The sequence below is a fragment of the Sinocyclocheilus grahami genome, unplaced genomic scaffold (genome assembly GCF_001515645.1).
Source record: "Sinocyclocheilus grahami isolate Dianchi unplaced genomic scaffold, SAMN03320097.WGS_v1.1 scaffold807.1, whole genome shotgun sequence".
NCBI classification, from domain to species: domain Eukaryota; kingdom Metazoa; phylum Chordata; class Actinopteri; order Cypriniformes; family Cyprinidae; genus Sinocyclocheilus; species Sinocyclocheilus grahami.
The window spans coordinates 378,174-392,994 of NW_015505986.1; the positions used below are offsets into that span (position 1 = coordinate 378,174).

Consider the following 14,821-nt stretch of genomic DNA (forward strand, 5'->3'; position numbering starts at 1 on the left):
CCCATCTCTCTCTCCCCCCCCTTCTCTCTCTCTCTCTCTCTCTCTCTCTCTCTCTCTCTCTCTCTCTCTCTCTCTCTTAACAGGATGACTCTGAATTTAGGGATAAGATCACACCCATTTCTGTTTTTATGGAGTACAGCTTGAATTACAAAGCAGCAGCAGATAAGACCGGCCTGTTGCCCATCCTTGACCAGTCTACACCTACAAATGTCACCAAGCAGGTACAGCTGTTTCCCACACTAGATCTCTGGTTACAGGGGCACTACATATACACTGCTTTTCAGAAGTTTGGGGTCAGTAAGATTTTTTTTTTTGTAATTTTGAAAGAATTCTCTTATGCTCACCTATGCTGCATTTGTGTGATTTAAAAATACAGGAAATAACAGTATATTATATAATATTATTACAATTCAAAATAACTGTTTTCTATTTTAATATATTTTGAAATGTAATTTATTCCTGTGATGGTAAAGCTGAATTCTCAGCATTATTACTCCAGTCTTCAGTGTCACATGATCCTTCAGAAATCATTCTAATATGCTGATTTGATGTTTAAGAAACATTATCAGTGTTAAAAAAAACTGCTTAATATTTTTGTGAAAACCAAAAAAAGGAACAACTAATATTTGAAATAGAAATCTTCTGTATCATAACAAATCATAAAATCTAGTCTTTATTGATATTTTTTTATGAATTTAATACATCAGTTTAATAGATAAGTATACATTTCTTTCAAAGAAAAATCGTCCTGACCTCAGATTTTTGAGCGGTGGTGAATGAGCACTCTGTTTCCTCATTGGGTGGGGCTGTCATGGGCTGAGTTGCATCTTTCGTGTATTCCGGAAAGATCTCTGCGTCTGTAGGAAAGGATGACAATGGAACAGATGAACGTGGTTTATACTGCATACATGGCTGACATGGTAGAGTTAAAATCTTTTCCCATGGACATGGACAAACTAAAAGTAGCAGGGAATTTTAAAATGTTTTCTACATTTAGAAAAGCCATGGAAATAATTAAAATCCTAATAAGTCTTTTTTTAATGCAGTGTTCTGAAATATTTTTCATTGTGAGAAAACTTTCAAGGAATTGGTGGAGCCGATTTTGCAAATTGGTCTAAATAATTCATTTTTTTAATTAACTTTAATTATTTGACTCTTTTTTTTTTTTTTTTTAGTTTTATAGTATTTTCTAACTACTGGAAAACCGTAAGAATGAATTGGTCTTAAAGTGTGGGAACCCTGAATGAGACTTTGTGCAGAAGCTGCTCAAAAGATCAAATCTTCTACTAACCAAAGACTTACATGCTGATTTACACAAACGGTTAACATTAAACGGCATTGGATAAAAATAAAAACTCACTTTATTTTGCTATAATCCCTTGTGACTTTCCAGGCTCACATTCTCCTGGATTGTGGTGAAGACAATATTTGCAAGCCAGACTTAAAACTGTCTGTTGTGAGGTGAGTCATTGGTTCATCTCAGCCTTAAATTCCATTGCCTTGTCTGGTGGTGTGGAGCTGGAGATTAACTTGGTGCTTTTGATGTTGTTTTGTGCTCCAGTGACCAGAAAGAGATCTACATAGGTGACGATAACCCCCTGACCCTAGAGGTCACAGCAGAGAATGGAGGAGAGGGGGCATATGAGGCCGACCTTACCGTCACCCTACCATCTCAGGCAGATTTCATTGGGGTTGTGCGTAACAGTGAGGTAAGCAGTGACCCATCTACACCTCATAAAGTGCACTGTCCTCCCTACTGTGACCTCCTTGTAATGAGACAATTAATGTTGTATTAAAAGAGCTGATTTAACAGATGTTCCAGGTTTAATAACAATTAAACTGGTAATCTTACTGGTAACTTGTCGCTCCATTTGCAATCACAAGCAAAAGTTTCTTTGGACAGTAGTCAGATCACCTAAAGGAAGATTTATAAGCACTTTAAAAAAAAAAAATACAAGCTGAACATTGCTTTGGAAAGCATTGCCGGTAACTCTTTATTTTACAGTGACCTTGTCACAAACTACATGTACTTACTATTATAATAACAACAAATTATGCATAATTACATGCAAGTAACATGCAATGCTAATCCAAACCCTAATCCTAACCCTAACCATACAGTTAAGTACATGTAGTTAATTAACAATACTCAGAACTTAAATATATAATTACACTGGATCATAGACACCTTAAAATAACGCATAACCGCATTGCCTCATTAAGACCATTTAGTGTAATTTAGTGTTTTTACAAATTTTGGGACAAGTCAAAAGTACTTTTATTTATCAGTAATATTTCTATGCTGTTCTGTGACATCATTTAGAATTGTTTGAAGGTCCATATGTTATTTCTGTATCTCAGACATTGTCTAGACTGTCCTGTGCCTTCAAGAAAGAGAATCAGACCAGAGTGGTGGTTTGTGATCTTGGGAACCCAATGAAAGGAGGAACTAAGGTGACCAACAGACTTTCCTCACTAAAGTGTCTGCATATTTATTTGTACCAGAAGTAAAAAAAAAATGTAATGTTGCTTATTGTAACATAAATGAGCCATTTCCTTTCATATTTTTCTGTAAAATGGCGTTGTTTGTGTAGATAATAGCAGGATTGCGCTTCAGTGTGCACCAGCTCTCTGAACAGGATACAGAAGTCAAGTTTGACTTGCAGATACAGAGGTATTTGAATTAATGCTTGCTATTACAATAATATAGTTGATAGATTTGCTTGTGCAATGTTAATTAAATGGAGTTTGGTGAGCCATCAGTAGCCCAAGGAGGGCCATTAGAACAAATGTAAAGCAAAGACACCCTAAATGTATAGTTTCACTTCCTGTCTTTTTATTTAAATCAGTAAAACTTCAGACAGCATTTGCTTCTAATGCTACAGTTTCCTGCTGACTGCCAGTGGTTTTTTTAGTGTCGTTAATTACAGGGAACTGCTATTTTTTGTGTCTCTGTGAGAACATCCTGGTTTGCTTTTTGTCTCTCACTCTTTCCTTACACCCTCATGTCTTCGCCTGTCTTTACCACAATGATTTGTAGTGCATTTCTGAAACATAAAGAGTGGTCCATAGTAATATTTTATCACGTTGTCTGTAATTTAATGAAATGTATCAGTTTTTAAAACAACAGCACCACCTATTGGAAATGAATAATTCCCTTCTGCTTCCAGCTCAAATCAGTTCAACAATACCAGCAATTTGGTCTCTGTTGTCACAAAGCTTGCTGTGCTGGCCAAAGTGAAATTAAGAGGGTATGATCATTTAAATCATATTTCTGTTAAAATTGTGTGACATGTATTCTGTAAACAGATTTAAAATTTAGAACCATTTAGAACACATTTTACTTTTAAGTTGCAACAAGTTATGACATTTAGATTAAGAGGGCAAACTTTTTTTAGAATGACTTGCACAATATGACCAAGAATGTGAATTAAGAAAGTGAAAATGATCCAGTATGGATTAAGCATGTCAATAAAAACCTGAATGATGAAAAAAAAAAAAAAGAACTTGAGCATTATAATTGGCTGTTACTAGACACGATCTTCACTGTGTATTCTTTTGCTCTATCCTGTGTAGGGTGTCTGCGCCAGAGCAGGTGTTTTTACCCATCGCTAACTGGCAGCCAAAAGAGAATCCTGTTCTGGAGGATGATATTGGACCTCTTGTACAGCACATCTATGAGGTAAAAAAATGCAGTAAAGATCATTGGTCAAAGACATTATACATTTATTAAACTTCAGCAGTGCATAATTTCATTAATTATTTTTTTTGCTGCTGTAATCACTTATCTTACTAGCTAAGGAACACAGGACCCAGTACTTTCAGTAAGGCCATTTTAGATGTGCAGTGGCCATACAGATTCAACAATGGCTCTCTGCTCTACATCACCAAGTTTGAAGTGGACGGAAACATGAATTGCAGCTCAAACAGGGAGCTCAACCCGCTTAATGTCACTGTATGTATCCCACAATCAAGTATACATACGTTGTTAATAACCGGTGTAACCCCACTCCACACAAGCTGTATGTTAAATATCTTCTATGTTCTGACTGGCTGTGACATTTTGTAACATCCAACAAATGGGATTTTTTTTACAGTGTGGACAGACAAATTAGTTGCATGGATGGTTAAAACCTTTGTTTGTTCAGAAATTGGTTGAAATTAGGAACTCATCTAATATTCCAGGGATAAACCTATGCTTTTGCTTTCACCTAGAATCCCAGATTTATTGACAAAAATGAGACCTCTGCCAGCGGAGACAGAGCTGAGGGGAGGAACAGACACCGCGTCCACCGCAGAGACCTAGAGGACAAACAAGGGGAAGAGAACCTGGAGATTCTGGTATGTTCACAGCTTTAACAGTTGCCATTTGACAACCACCATTGTCTGTGAATTACCTGGAACAGTTTTATATTGAATTTGAAATGTATACATTTCGCTGTTCAAAAGTTGTTCAGGGAATTTTTGTTTGATATTTTTGAAAGACATTTCTAATGCTCACCAAGGCTACAGTTATTTAATCAGAAATGCAGGAGAGAAACACAAACACAGATTTTTAACAGTAGTGTATATATATAAAATATATGAACTATTATTATGGTTATCAAACCATCAAACCATTTTTTATGGGAACCATTTTACCCTTCTACACATCAGTAGGTGCAGTCAGTATGAGTCATTGAACTGTCCTTTACACCAGTATGCATGCAAGTACAATGGTTTGTGTGTATCCACACAGGATTGTGGGAATGCGGAGTGTCAGGAGATTAAGTGTTGGGTCGGCCGGCTGGAGAAAGGCCAGAGTGCCATTCTATTTAAGCGTCCACCGCAGAGACCTAGAGGACAAACAAGGGGAAGAGAACCTGGAGATTCTGGTATGTTCACAGCTTTAACAGTTGCCATTTGACAACCACCATTGTCTGTGAATTACCTGGAACAGTTTTATATTGAATTTGAAATGTATACACTTCGCTGTTCAAAAGTTGTTCAGGGAATTTTTGTTTGATATTTTTGAAAGATATTTCTAATGCTCACCAAGGCTACAGTTATTTAATCAGAAATGCAGGAGAGAAACACAAACACAGATTTTTAACAGTAGTGTATATATATAAAATATATGAACTATTATTATGGTTATCAAACCATCAAACCATTTTTTATGGGAACCATTTTACCCTTCTACACATCAGTAGGTGCAGTCAGTATGAGTCATTGAACTGTCCTTTACACCAGTATGCATGCAAGTACAATGGTTTGTGTGTATCCACACAGGATTGTGGGAATGCGGAGTGTCAGGAGATTAAGTGTTGGGTCGGCCGGCTGGAGAAAGGCCAGAGTGCCATTCTATTTATTTACTCCAGACTCGCCGTGAGCACGTTTCTCAAGGTAAAAACAATTAATTTGACTGACATTGCAAAGCCTTAAAGGGTTAGTTCACCCAAAAATGAAAATTAGCCTGTGTTTTACTCACCCTCAAAGCATCCTAGGTGTATGTGACTTTCTTCTTTCAGACGAATCTAGTCGGAGTTATATTGAAAATTGTCCTGGCCCCTCCAAGCCTTTCAATGGGGATAAGCGGGTGTTGGTTGTCAACAGTTCAGAAGACGTGAAATAAAGTGCGTGCATCCGTAATGAAACGTCCCTCACACGGCTCCGGGGGGTGAATAAAGGTCTCCTGTAGCGAATCCATGCACTTTTGTAAGATATATATCCATATTTCAAACGTAATAAACACTTTTTTTTTTCTCACTTCGCTGACTGTGGTACGCGGAAGCTGTTCCGGCAGATGACGTTGGCGTTGCGTGATTAGTGACGAACGCGGAGACAAAACAAAATGCCGTTCACGAATTAGAAGCACAAAACGAGGATTTGTAAAGAAAAATGTCAGAGGATTTCGATATAAGCCAAGAGAAGACTGGTTTTCCTTTGCTAAAGTGAGGAAACTTTGTTTCCTTTGCTCCTGCATTTCTCAGAGGTGCGCGCACGACGCATACGTCTTACGTCATCCGCCTGAACGTCTTCCGCGTACCACAGTCAGCGGAAGTGAGAAAAAAGTGTTTATTACGTTTGAAATATGGATATATATCTTACAAAAGTGCATGGATTCGCTACAGGAGACTTTTATTCACCCCCCGGAGCCGTGTGAGGGACGTTTCATTATGGATGCACGCACTTTATTTCACATCTTCTGAACTGTTGACAACCAACACCCGCTTACCCCCATTGAAAGGCTTGGAGGGGCCAGGACAATTTTTAATATAACTCCGACGTGAGCAAGAGTCTCTGCATTACCTCTGGAACAGTCGTGCTTTGGTGCTCCCTAATAAGGTGGCTTTGCTTCCCTCCACTATGAGCATTGAGCCTTCCCGAAGACCCTGCCATGAACAGCATATAGTGGTAGAGCTCAACTACTGCTGGAAATTACATTTGAAAATATATGCAAAGAGAAAACGGTTCGTTCTTTTAATTTCAGAATATTACTGTTTTTGCTGTAATATTGATCAAATAAATGCAGCTATATTGAGCATTAAATTGTCTCACTGACCCCAACAGTATTGTACATGTTAACATACCAGCACACATGGTGTGTCGGGCTCCTCGTGGTATTGGACAATTCTCTGTTCACGTGTTTCCTGTAAAATGCAAAATTAAATCTGCGTTCATGAAGCCTGAAGGATCTACCTGAAAACGTTGGTTTATTATATTTGATATATTCGATAAGTTTCATTATTTTTTTTCATGGCAATCAATTTATGTAAAATACATGTTTTTGGGTGATTTTATGCATATAATATTATTTAATGGAGTTGTGGTGTTGTGCATGATCATTTGAACGTACCCCCATATGCTTGCTGTTGGGATCAGCATCCACATAGTGAGGGTTAATGTTGAAGGGCACTAAACCAATGGCAGCAAATGTGGGTGGATAGGGATCTTTAACATCCTGTTTTCACTGCACAAATACTAATACATTTAAAACACAGTAGTGGTTTTCTTTCCTTTTAGGCTGAAAGTCAAAACAAATCGTACAATGTTCGCTCCTCAGCATCCTTCAGTGTCATAGAGATGCCATATAAAAATCTGTATTCTGAGCTCCCAGCCAGCACAACATCGGTAAGTTCCTATAATCATCAATGTAAAGGGGACATAACTTTGATCTTTTTCTTGGATTTTCTTGGGTCAGAAAGAGTGGAAGGGTTAACCACTATTTATGAGACTTTTTAAAGCAAAGAAAAAAAATCATAACCAAAAACAAATAACACATTTGTGCACTGAATATATGGTGTTTTTTTACTGTCTTCACTGATCACGACTGAGGGTTGTATGATCATGTCAGTGTCACTATCACATATCTCTGTCCTGCAGGCCTCTCTGAAGGTGATCTGGAATTCAGAGAACCCTCAGCCTGTCCCAGGATGGGTGGTGGCTCTGGCTGTCCTGGCCGGACTTCTGCTCCTGGCTCTGCTCATCTTTGTCATGTATAAGGTGAACAGCTGTAAACTAGTCAAATAACTTAGACTGATTGAGAGTTTGATGGACTATGGATGTCAGAATTAGTGTTGCTAATTTTATAAATATTAAAAATATTATTTTTATATTTTTAGCCTCTAATCAGTGACTATCACTTGCGTTTCCATGGCCTATTCAATAGTTATTTATTTTATGTAAAATGTAAAAAAAAAATCTGTCTCTTTTGTGGTTTACTTCATTTTCAATGGTATTTGTATCAATGACGGAAGTTTTGGTATTGAACTATGCATACAAATATCATTGACTGGTTCCATCTTGATTTCTCTCCTCAGTTGGGCTTCTTTAAACGTGTGCGGCCACCCCAGGACGACAGCATAGAGAAAGAGCAGCTTCAGCCTCAGGAGAACGGAGACAGAAACACAGAAGCCTGAGCTGTTCATCTTCACTAGTCTTTCACAGTTCCAACTCAATAATGCCACAGCAGCAGGTGTGTGCCTGATTTACAGCAGTGCTGATGAGAGTACAACACATCCTTCATCTTTATTAGCAGGTCAGCCTTTAATCATCCAGACAGCCCTGATGAGTGAGATGGCTTTCGTCATTTGAATGGTACACAGCTGAGGTGGTTTGAATAACCATGATGCTCTGTTAATAGGACTAAAGCCCTGTGCCAGTCCCGTTTCCCCTGCGCTCTTGTCCTTTTTTAACTGCACTGAGTCTTAAGACGAGATTTGATTTTCAGTCGGGTATAGAGAATAACACATTTAAAATCATAATACATTTCAAATGGTTTACAAGTAACAAAAATAATAATGGCAATGAACCATAATACAAAATGAGATCATGATTTTTACATGTGAGGTAGTTTGGTACATCATTAGATTGCTGGTTCTGCTTCTTCTGTGGGAGAAACTTTTGTTTTATTGTTTATCACTGCTCAGTTTCTGCTGTTTGGGGGATTTCTGTAGGACTTTGGACTTTCAGTTCTTATCTGTTTTCTTTGCAATTGTTTCAGCTGTAGGGATTTGATTTCTTATTTGGGGCGTAAGGTGTATTCTTTTAAGAAAATATTCTTATTTTTGTCTACTGTAAACACATTATTTTAGAGCAGGGTTGTGTTTGTGCGTTTAGAGCATTTGGTTGAATTTGTATTATAAAAAGAAACAATAATATCTTTGCACAGTAGAGCAATAAAATGGTAGCATTTTTGTATTTTGAAAACTACACCTTATGGACAGAGCACCTTTATTATAATGTTTTAACTCGCCTTTAGTTTTAATATTCCTCTTGGTCAAAAGTATTTTTATAGATGAAACACTAGTCTGTTTTTTAAAGATCTATTTTACCCAAATACATTTTGATTAGAATAGAAAAAATCCATTTAGTGTGATGTATCCGGATTAATATTAATTGATAAAAATAAAACAGTTTGATGGTATGGAAAAACATCTAAATTTAGAAAACTGAGGCTGGAACAATATTGGCCTTTTTTAAATTGTTATACTGAAAACGGTTAATTAATTAATGATTCTGTGGATTAAAGGTTGTGGTTCATAGTTACTGGTCTTAATTTTGACTTCAGATATACTGAAATACATAACCCATAACACTGGGGGTAAAAAAACCTGGATTTCTTATGTTACTGTATTATAGTAATGCTGCTGCCCATATGAATTTACCCATATTGGGTTGCCATAAGTATGTTGTCTAAATGAAAAATTGTATGCATTTATAATTCAATCAAAATTATGCATTTTCCACAATTAAAATGATACAGAATATATTCTCATTTGTTTGTAAAGTTTGTCAAAAAAAAATTAATAGAACATAATTATAGCAACAAAAATATGTATTTTTGAGAATCTACCATGTTTAAAAATGATCACTGACTCTTGACTTTATTTTTGACTTTTCTTTTCTTTTTTTCCCACGATTTTGTTTAGCAATATGTTGTTAATGCTTCTGTAATTCAATAAACAAATATACTGATGTAGTTGCATTTCTTTTTATTTTGGTAGTTGATCCTATTTATGAATATAGCTGGACTTGAATTTAGTACCTATTTTTGCTGTCCAAAGGTCCTGTTATCATAACACCATTTTCTAATCTACAGTGATGAACTTGACCTCACAGGATATGTTTAGCTGTTAACAATTGTCTGGTTGATGAATAACCAACTGCAGGCTTTAAATACAAGAATAATCATCTTTAAATTCTACAGTGCTTCCATAGTTTTTGTTTTTGTGTACTCTAAACAAAACTGCTTATGATGAAGGAAATGAAGAAACAAAAACTTAATTGTGGATTTTATCATTTATTGTAAAAATGTTTGCATTGCACATAATGTAGCAGCTCACTGTGCATCTGTCAGTAAGAAGCTGAGATCACTGCCCGGTTCATACTCCGTAGTATGCTTCCCCCTGAGAAAGAAATCCACAGTCTCACTGTGTCTATTTGGGATCATTTTTTTCCTGTTATATTTTCCATGTGCGTGAGCAAGAGTCTCTGCATTACCTCTGGAACAGTCGTGCTTTGGTGCTCCCTAATAAGGTGGCTTTGCTTCCCTCCACTATGAGCATTGAGCCTTCCCGAAGACCCTGCCATGAACAGCATATAGTGGTAGAGCTCAACTACTGCTGGAAATTACATTTGAAAATATATGCAAAGAGAAAACGGTTCGTTCTTTTAATTTCAGAATATTACTGTTTTTGCTGTAATATTGATCAAATAAATGCAGCTATATTGAGCATTAAATTGTCTCACTGACCCCAACAGTATTGTACATGTTAACATACCAGCACACATGGTGTGTCGGGCTCCTCGTGGTATTGGACAATTCTCTGTTCACGTGTTTCCTGTAAAATGCAAAATCAAATCTGCGTTCATGAAGCCTGAAGGATCTACCTGAAAACTTTGGTTTATTATATTTGATATATTCGATAAGTTTCATTATTTTTTTTCATGGCAATCAAATTATGTAAAATACATGTTTTGGGGTGATTTTATGCATATAATATTACTTAATGGAGTTGTGGTGTTGTGCATGATCATTTGAACGTACCCCCATATGCTTGCTGTTGGGATCAGCATCCACATAGTGAGGGTTAATGTTGAAGGGCACTAAACCAATGGCAGCAAATGTGGGTGGATAGACGATGGGCATGTCATTGGTGGTGTTGATGCTGATGGTGGAGACATTGGTACCTGCACTTGATCCCATGTAAGGTATCCCATCCTAAAATAAACAACTACACCTGTTATAGGCAATTACACTGTATTTTAGACTTTGATTAACAGACACGAACTCACCTCTAAAACTCTATTTCTAATCTCAGTTACCAGCTTGTTGTCATAGAGAGATTTCAGCAGGCGGAATGTATTACCGCCACCTAGTGGACACACAACCAGCATAGCACAAAGTCAGACCGCACACTCACTTTTTTTTTAAATCATAAATGAAATGTGTAGTGTGTTTAGTTTAATGTTTAGGGGTTTTTTTTGTCAATTGTATTAGTTTATATATATATATATATAAGTGCTGTCAAATGATTAATCGCATCCAAAATAAAAGTTTCTGTTTACATAATATGTGTACTGTGTATATTTATTATGCATATATAAATACACACACACACACATACAGCATATATTTTGAAAATATTTACTTGTATATATTTATATTCTTATAATTTATATTATATAAAAATATATTTAATATATAAATGTAACACATTTTTCTTAAATGTATACATGCATGTGTGTGTGTTTATATATACATAATAAATATACTAGGGGTGCTCCGATCAGGATTTTTGAGGCCGAACACAGAAAGCAGTATCCGCCGATACCAATCTTTTTAAAGCCTTCTTTTTTTATCATTTATAACTATTTATAGTGATACTCCAATCGGGATTTTTAGAAATGTATTCAGGGCCTGACTTTCATTTTTGAAAATGGGGGGGAATTCCCCTCTTAGGTGTCTTGTGAGAGGGGAAGCAGCTTTCCCACAGGAGTCTGCTACTGATCCGTGGCCGTTTACCACAATCACAACATTTATCCATTATTTTGATTTCAAATCCAAACATTGTCACTGAAAATGCTTTTTCAGCATTGCAATTCTTATTTTACACAGTACAGTAATACAATCTTTCACAGACATGTTTAAACACAAATATAAGCAACACGTTATTCGATGCTTTTTACTTTTGCATTTAATTCTAGATTTATATATTAAGTTGCTCAAGCAAGTGGCAAAACATTTAAACTACTTTTCTTACGTTATCACAAACTTACCATTGCCAGAAACAGTCAGCTCTACTGCCTTTCCTTTTGCATTGAAATCTTTATTACAAGCAATCCTTCTGTTCATAAAGAACTTTGTTTTCCTACCTCCACGAGTGCCATCTATTATTGCCCTATCTAAAAGTGCTCTTTCCCTTTAAACCTAGCTAAAAAGCCATATGCGTTGACTGTGAAACACCGTAGACTTTAATAATATACATTTATGGTGTAATTACTAAATTTTCGTGTGAATCTATGTTCATATTTACTGCAAACAATGAGCTGTTACTTTAATTCAGCAATAGACTCGGTGCTGAACGATCTCTGCACTGCTGCAGATGCACTGCTCCTGGATCGCACTGCCGGACCGCAACCGTGTGCAGTGAACGCTTAATCCGTTAACATGAGCGTGGAAAAAATACACACCATATGCACTGCAAACGGAGTAATGTGAACCTGGTGTTATGTGTGTGCGCTGTGAGTGTGCGTCTCCAGTGATCCGAGCAACGGAAGAACTCTCTAACGTTACCCGCACTTTACCCTAGTTAGCGAAACATGGCTGCTCAAATCGAAATGGATGACACTAACGTTAGTCTGGATAGTTTAATCCTGAATCTGCACGACATCCAAGCAGTCAAGTTTGGGACTTTTAAGCTAAAAAGTGGACTGACTTCGCCGATATATTTTGATCTTAGAGTAATAGTTTCCCATCCAGCGTTGATGAACCAGGTAAGCACGTGCTCACTTTGAGTAATGATTCTGTACCGTTATGCCAAAAGTGTGTAACATATCCTGAGCGTTTTCCTATCAAAACTGTTTTATAAAACAAGTCTCAAGAAGTGAAAAATGCTCCTTTAGATTAATCTCATTTGTTGGTCATATGTTAATATCATATTATTTGTGTGTGTGTGAGATCAGGTGGCAAATCTTCTTCATAAGCGTGCTGAGGATGCAGGAGTGGAGTTTGATAGTGTGTGTGGTGTCCCTTACACAGCTCTTCCTCTGGCCACCATCATCTGCTCTACCAAACAATATCCCATGCTTATTCGACGAAAGGAGGCAAAGGACTATGGTAAAATAATGCAAATTTAACTAACTATTTAACTATCAGTAATCGATTTATTGTATAATCGACCCCTCCACCCCCTGTTAAGTATTTGGACACTTAACACACATTTAAAAACTGTGCTAGGTAGCAACATTTCAAACCAAGCAGTATTTGTTCAAAAAGAGGGCACAACTGTAAAACCGTTCACAAAAAAATCTTGTTAGGCTATTTATTTAGTGTTAGATTTGATATTCAAAATGAATACAAAATCAATTTGGACACTTGCTCATCGACTAAATGGAATGTCATGCGATTAAACTGTGCCCATATATTTATGTCTTTTGTTAATCATTTGGATCATTTTTCATAGTGTGATTTGCAGTGTGAATCTGTATTATTATAGTCACTTAAAACCATAAAGTTTTCATTTCTTGAAGTAAAATAAACATTAACTGAAATACATTTTAAAAACCTAAATGTATTTTATTTAAGCTAGTTGCAAGAGCAACATTCCTTTACTTTAGCTTGATGTCCTAAAATAACTAAACTGAAATAAAAATGACTAAAATCTGTAGACATTCAAATAAGAGAGAGAGAAACACTACTAAAACTTTAATTACATTTTTGATTAGAGTGGGAAAAAAACTTGAACATTTCGGGTAGTTGCAAAGGCAACATTTTTCATTTTGTTTAACTTATGTACTAATATCTAAAACTGAAACAAAAATGACTAAAAACTGTACAGACTTATTTTCTTTAAGGAGAAAACTTCTAACAATGACAAACACAATTGCTAATCATTGACTGTGTATATATAAAAAAACTTATTTAGCTTGTTGCAAACATGACATTTCTGATTTTCATTTAGTTTAACTAAATGCACTAATGTACTAAAATATCTCAAACTGAAATAAAAATTACTAAAAACTATAGAGACATTTTTTTAAACACCATTACTCAAATTAAAATGGAAAATATAAAAATTAATTCAAATATTAATAAATGCTGTAATAGTATCTTAATGATACTAAAATAACACTGACCTGTATTGATTTGTATTTTGATATCCCCCGTGACAACTAATTTCTCTACTGCCTTAAGTATGTATTAAGTAACTAAGGTCTTGCAACCTTTGCCAAAGCCAAAAATACATTTAGAAAGTCTCTACTTGTTATCTTTTGTCAAATCCAGTAGGGGGCAGAAAAACATCAGCTATTTAATGGCTGTTGCTGCAACTAAAGTGTTTAAATGATAAATAAAAACGACTGCACAATAACGTTATAATTAAATGTTAAGCATATATTTGAAAATATAGCCTTAAGTTATTATTTCTGTCAGTCATTGTCTCCTGCTTTTCTTTGGCAGATGTGTTGTGGTTTAATGTCATTAACAGCAGTGAGACATGCTGTATACCACATTTAAAACAAAAGGTTAATATTTATCTTATTATTGTATAATTTGTAAGGATATAAATGTATATATATGCAGTTTCCTTGACCTCATTTTAACTTTGTTTCCCCTTTTCCTTGTACGAAGAGCAAAAATAAAGAAATACATAAAAATAGCATGAGCTGAGCAAGCAATTAGCAAAAGTGTATATTTATAGGCTACCATTTAATGCTCTGATTATATTTATGAATCGTTCAGCTTCAGGAGAGCGCAGGTTTAAGGGGTCACCTTTGTATGATCTCATGCGCTCCAGATGTCTCCCCGATTTTTATCTCGACGAAACGCGAGGTCGGTTTGCTCAGAGCGACATGATTGACATAATAGAAGTAATCTACTCTGGCCCTCCCATTTGACTCCCTGTGTCAATATCGGATGAGAGGAAAGTGCCGTGTGACAGGTGTCCAGGACAGAGCTCCGCGCGCTGAAGACAGAGAGCAGATCAATGCATTTACCCGCGTGCACACTAAATACACCGACTCCGCTATGTAAAGCCGAAGGCCTCAGGTCAGTGTGCATTAGCGCTACTATTAAAACCCCACTGATTCCCTGAATGACACGGTAAGATTTTTTTTT

General features: G+C 36.2%; 2 protein-coding genes across 2 annotated transcripts in view; one reads left to right on the forward strand and one right to left on the reverse strand.

Moving 5' to 3' along the window:
- LOC107562103 (integrin alpha-V-like) overlaps positions 1–8,775 on the forward strand; it is a 26,151-nt gene extending 17,376 nt beyond the window's left edge. Inside the window, exons 13-25 of the mRNA XM_016246667.1 lie at positions 84–221; positions 1,394–1,461; positions 1,562–1,709; positions 2,362–2,454; positions 2,595–2,674; positions 3,171–3,251; positions 3,577–3,682; positions 3,797–3,955; positions 4,216–4,341; positions 5,272–5,385; positions 7,006–7,113; positions 7,366–7,485; positions 7,803–8,775. Of these exons, the coding sequence (XP_016102153.1) occupies positions 84–221; positions 1,394–1,461; positions 1,562–1,709; positions 2,362–2,454; positions 2,595–2,674; positions 3,171–3,251; positions 3,577–3,682; positions 3,797–3,955; positions 4,216–4,341; positions 5,272–5,385; positions 7,006–7,113; positions 7,366–7,485; positions 7,803–7,901 (1,440 nt within the window). The 3' untranslated portion in view covers positions 7,902–8,775. The remainder of the gene's footprint in view (positions 1–83; positions 222–1,393; positions 1,462–1,561; positions 1,710–2,361; positions 2,455–2,594; positions 2,675–3,170; positions 3,252–3,576; positions 3,683–3,796; positions 3,956–4,215; positions 4,342–5,271; positions 5,386–7,005; positions 7,114–7,365; positions 7,486–7,802) is intronic.
- Positions 8,776–9,753: 978 nt separating this feature from the next.
- LOC107562109 (alpha-aspartyl dipeptidase-like) lies at positions 9,754–10,918 on the reverse strand. The gene is made up of 5 exons (XM_016246675.1): positions 10,780–10,918; positions 10,532–10,705; positions 10,266–10,325; positions 9,985–10,067; positions 9,754–9,890 (listed from the first exon to the last, which is right to left on the reverse strand). Exons 1-5 carry the CDS (start codon positions 10,879–10,881, stop codon positions 9,824–9,826), a joined length of 486 nt encoding a protein of 161 aa, XP_016102161.1. The 5' UTR covers positions 10,882–10,918; the 3' UTR covers positions 9,754–9,823.
- Between the last annotated feature and the right edge of the window lie 3,903 nt (positions 10,919–14,821).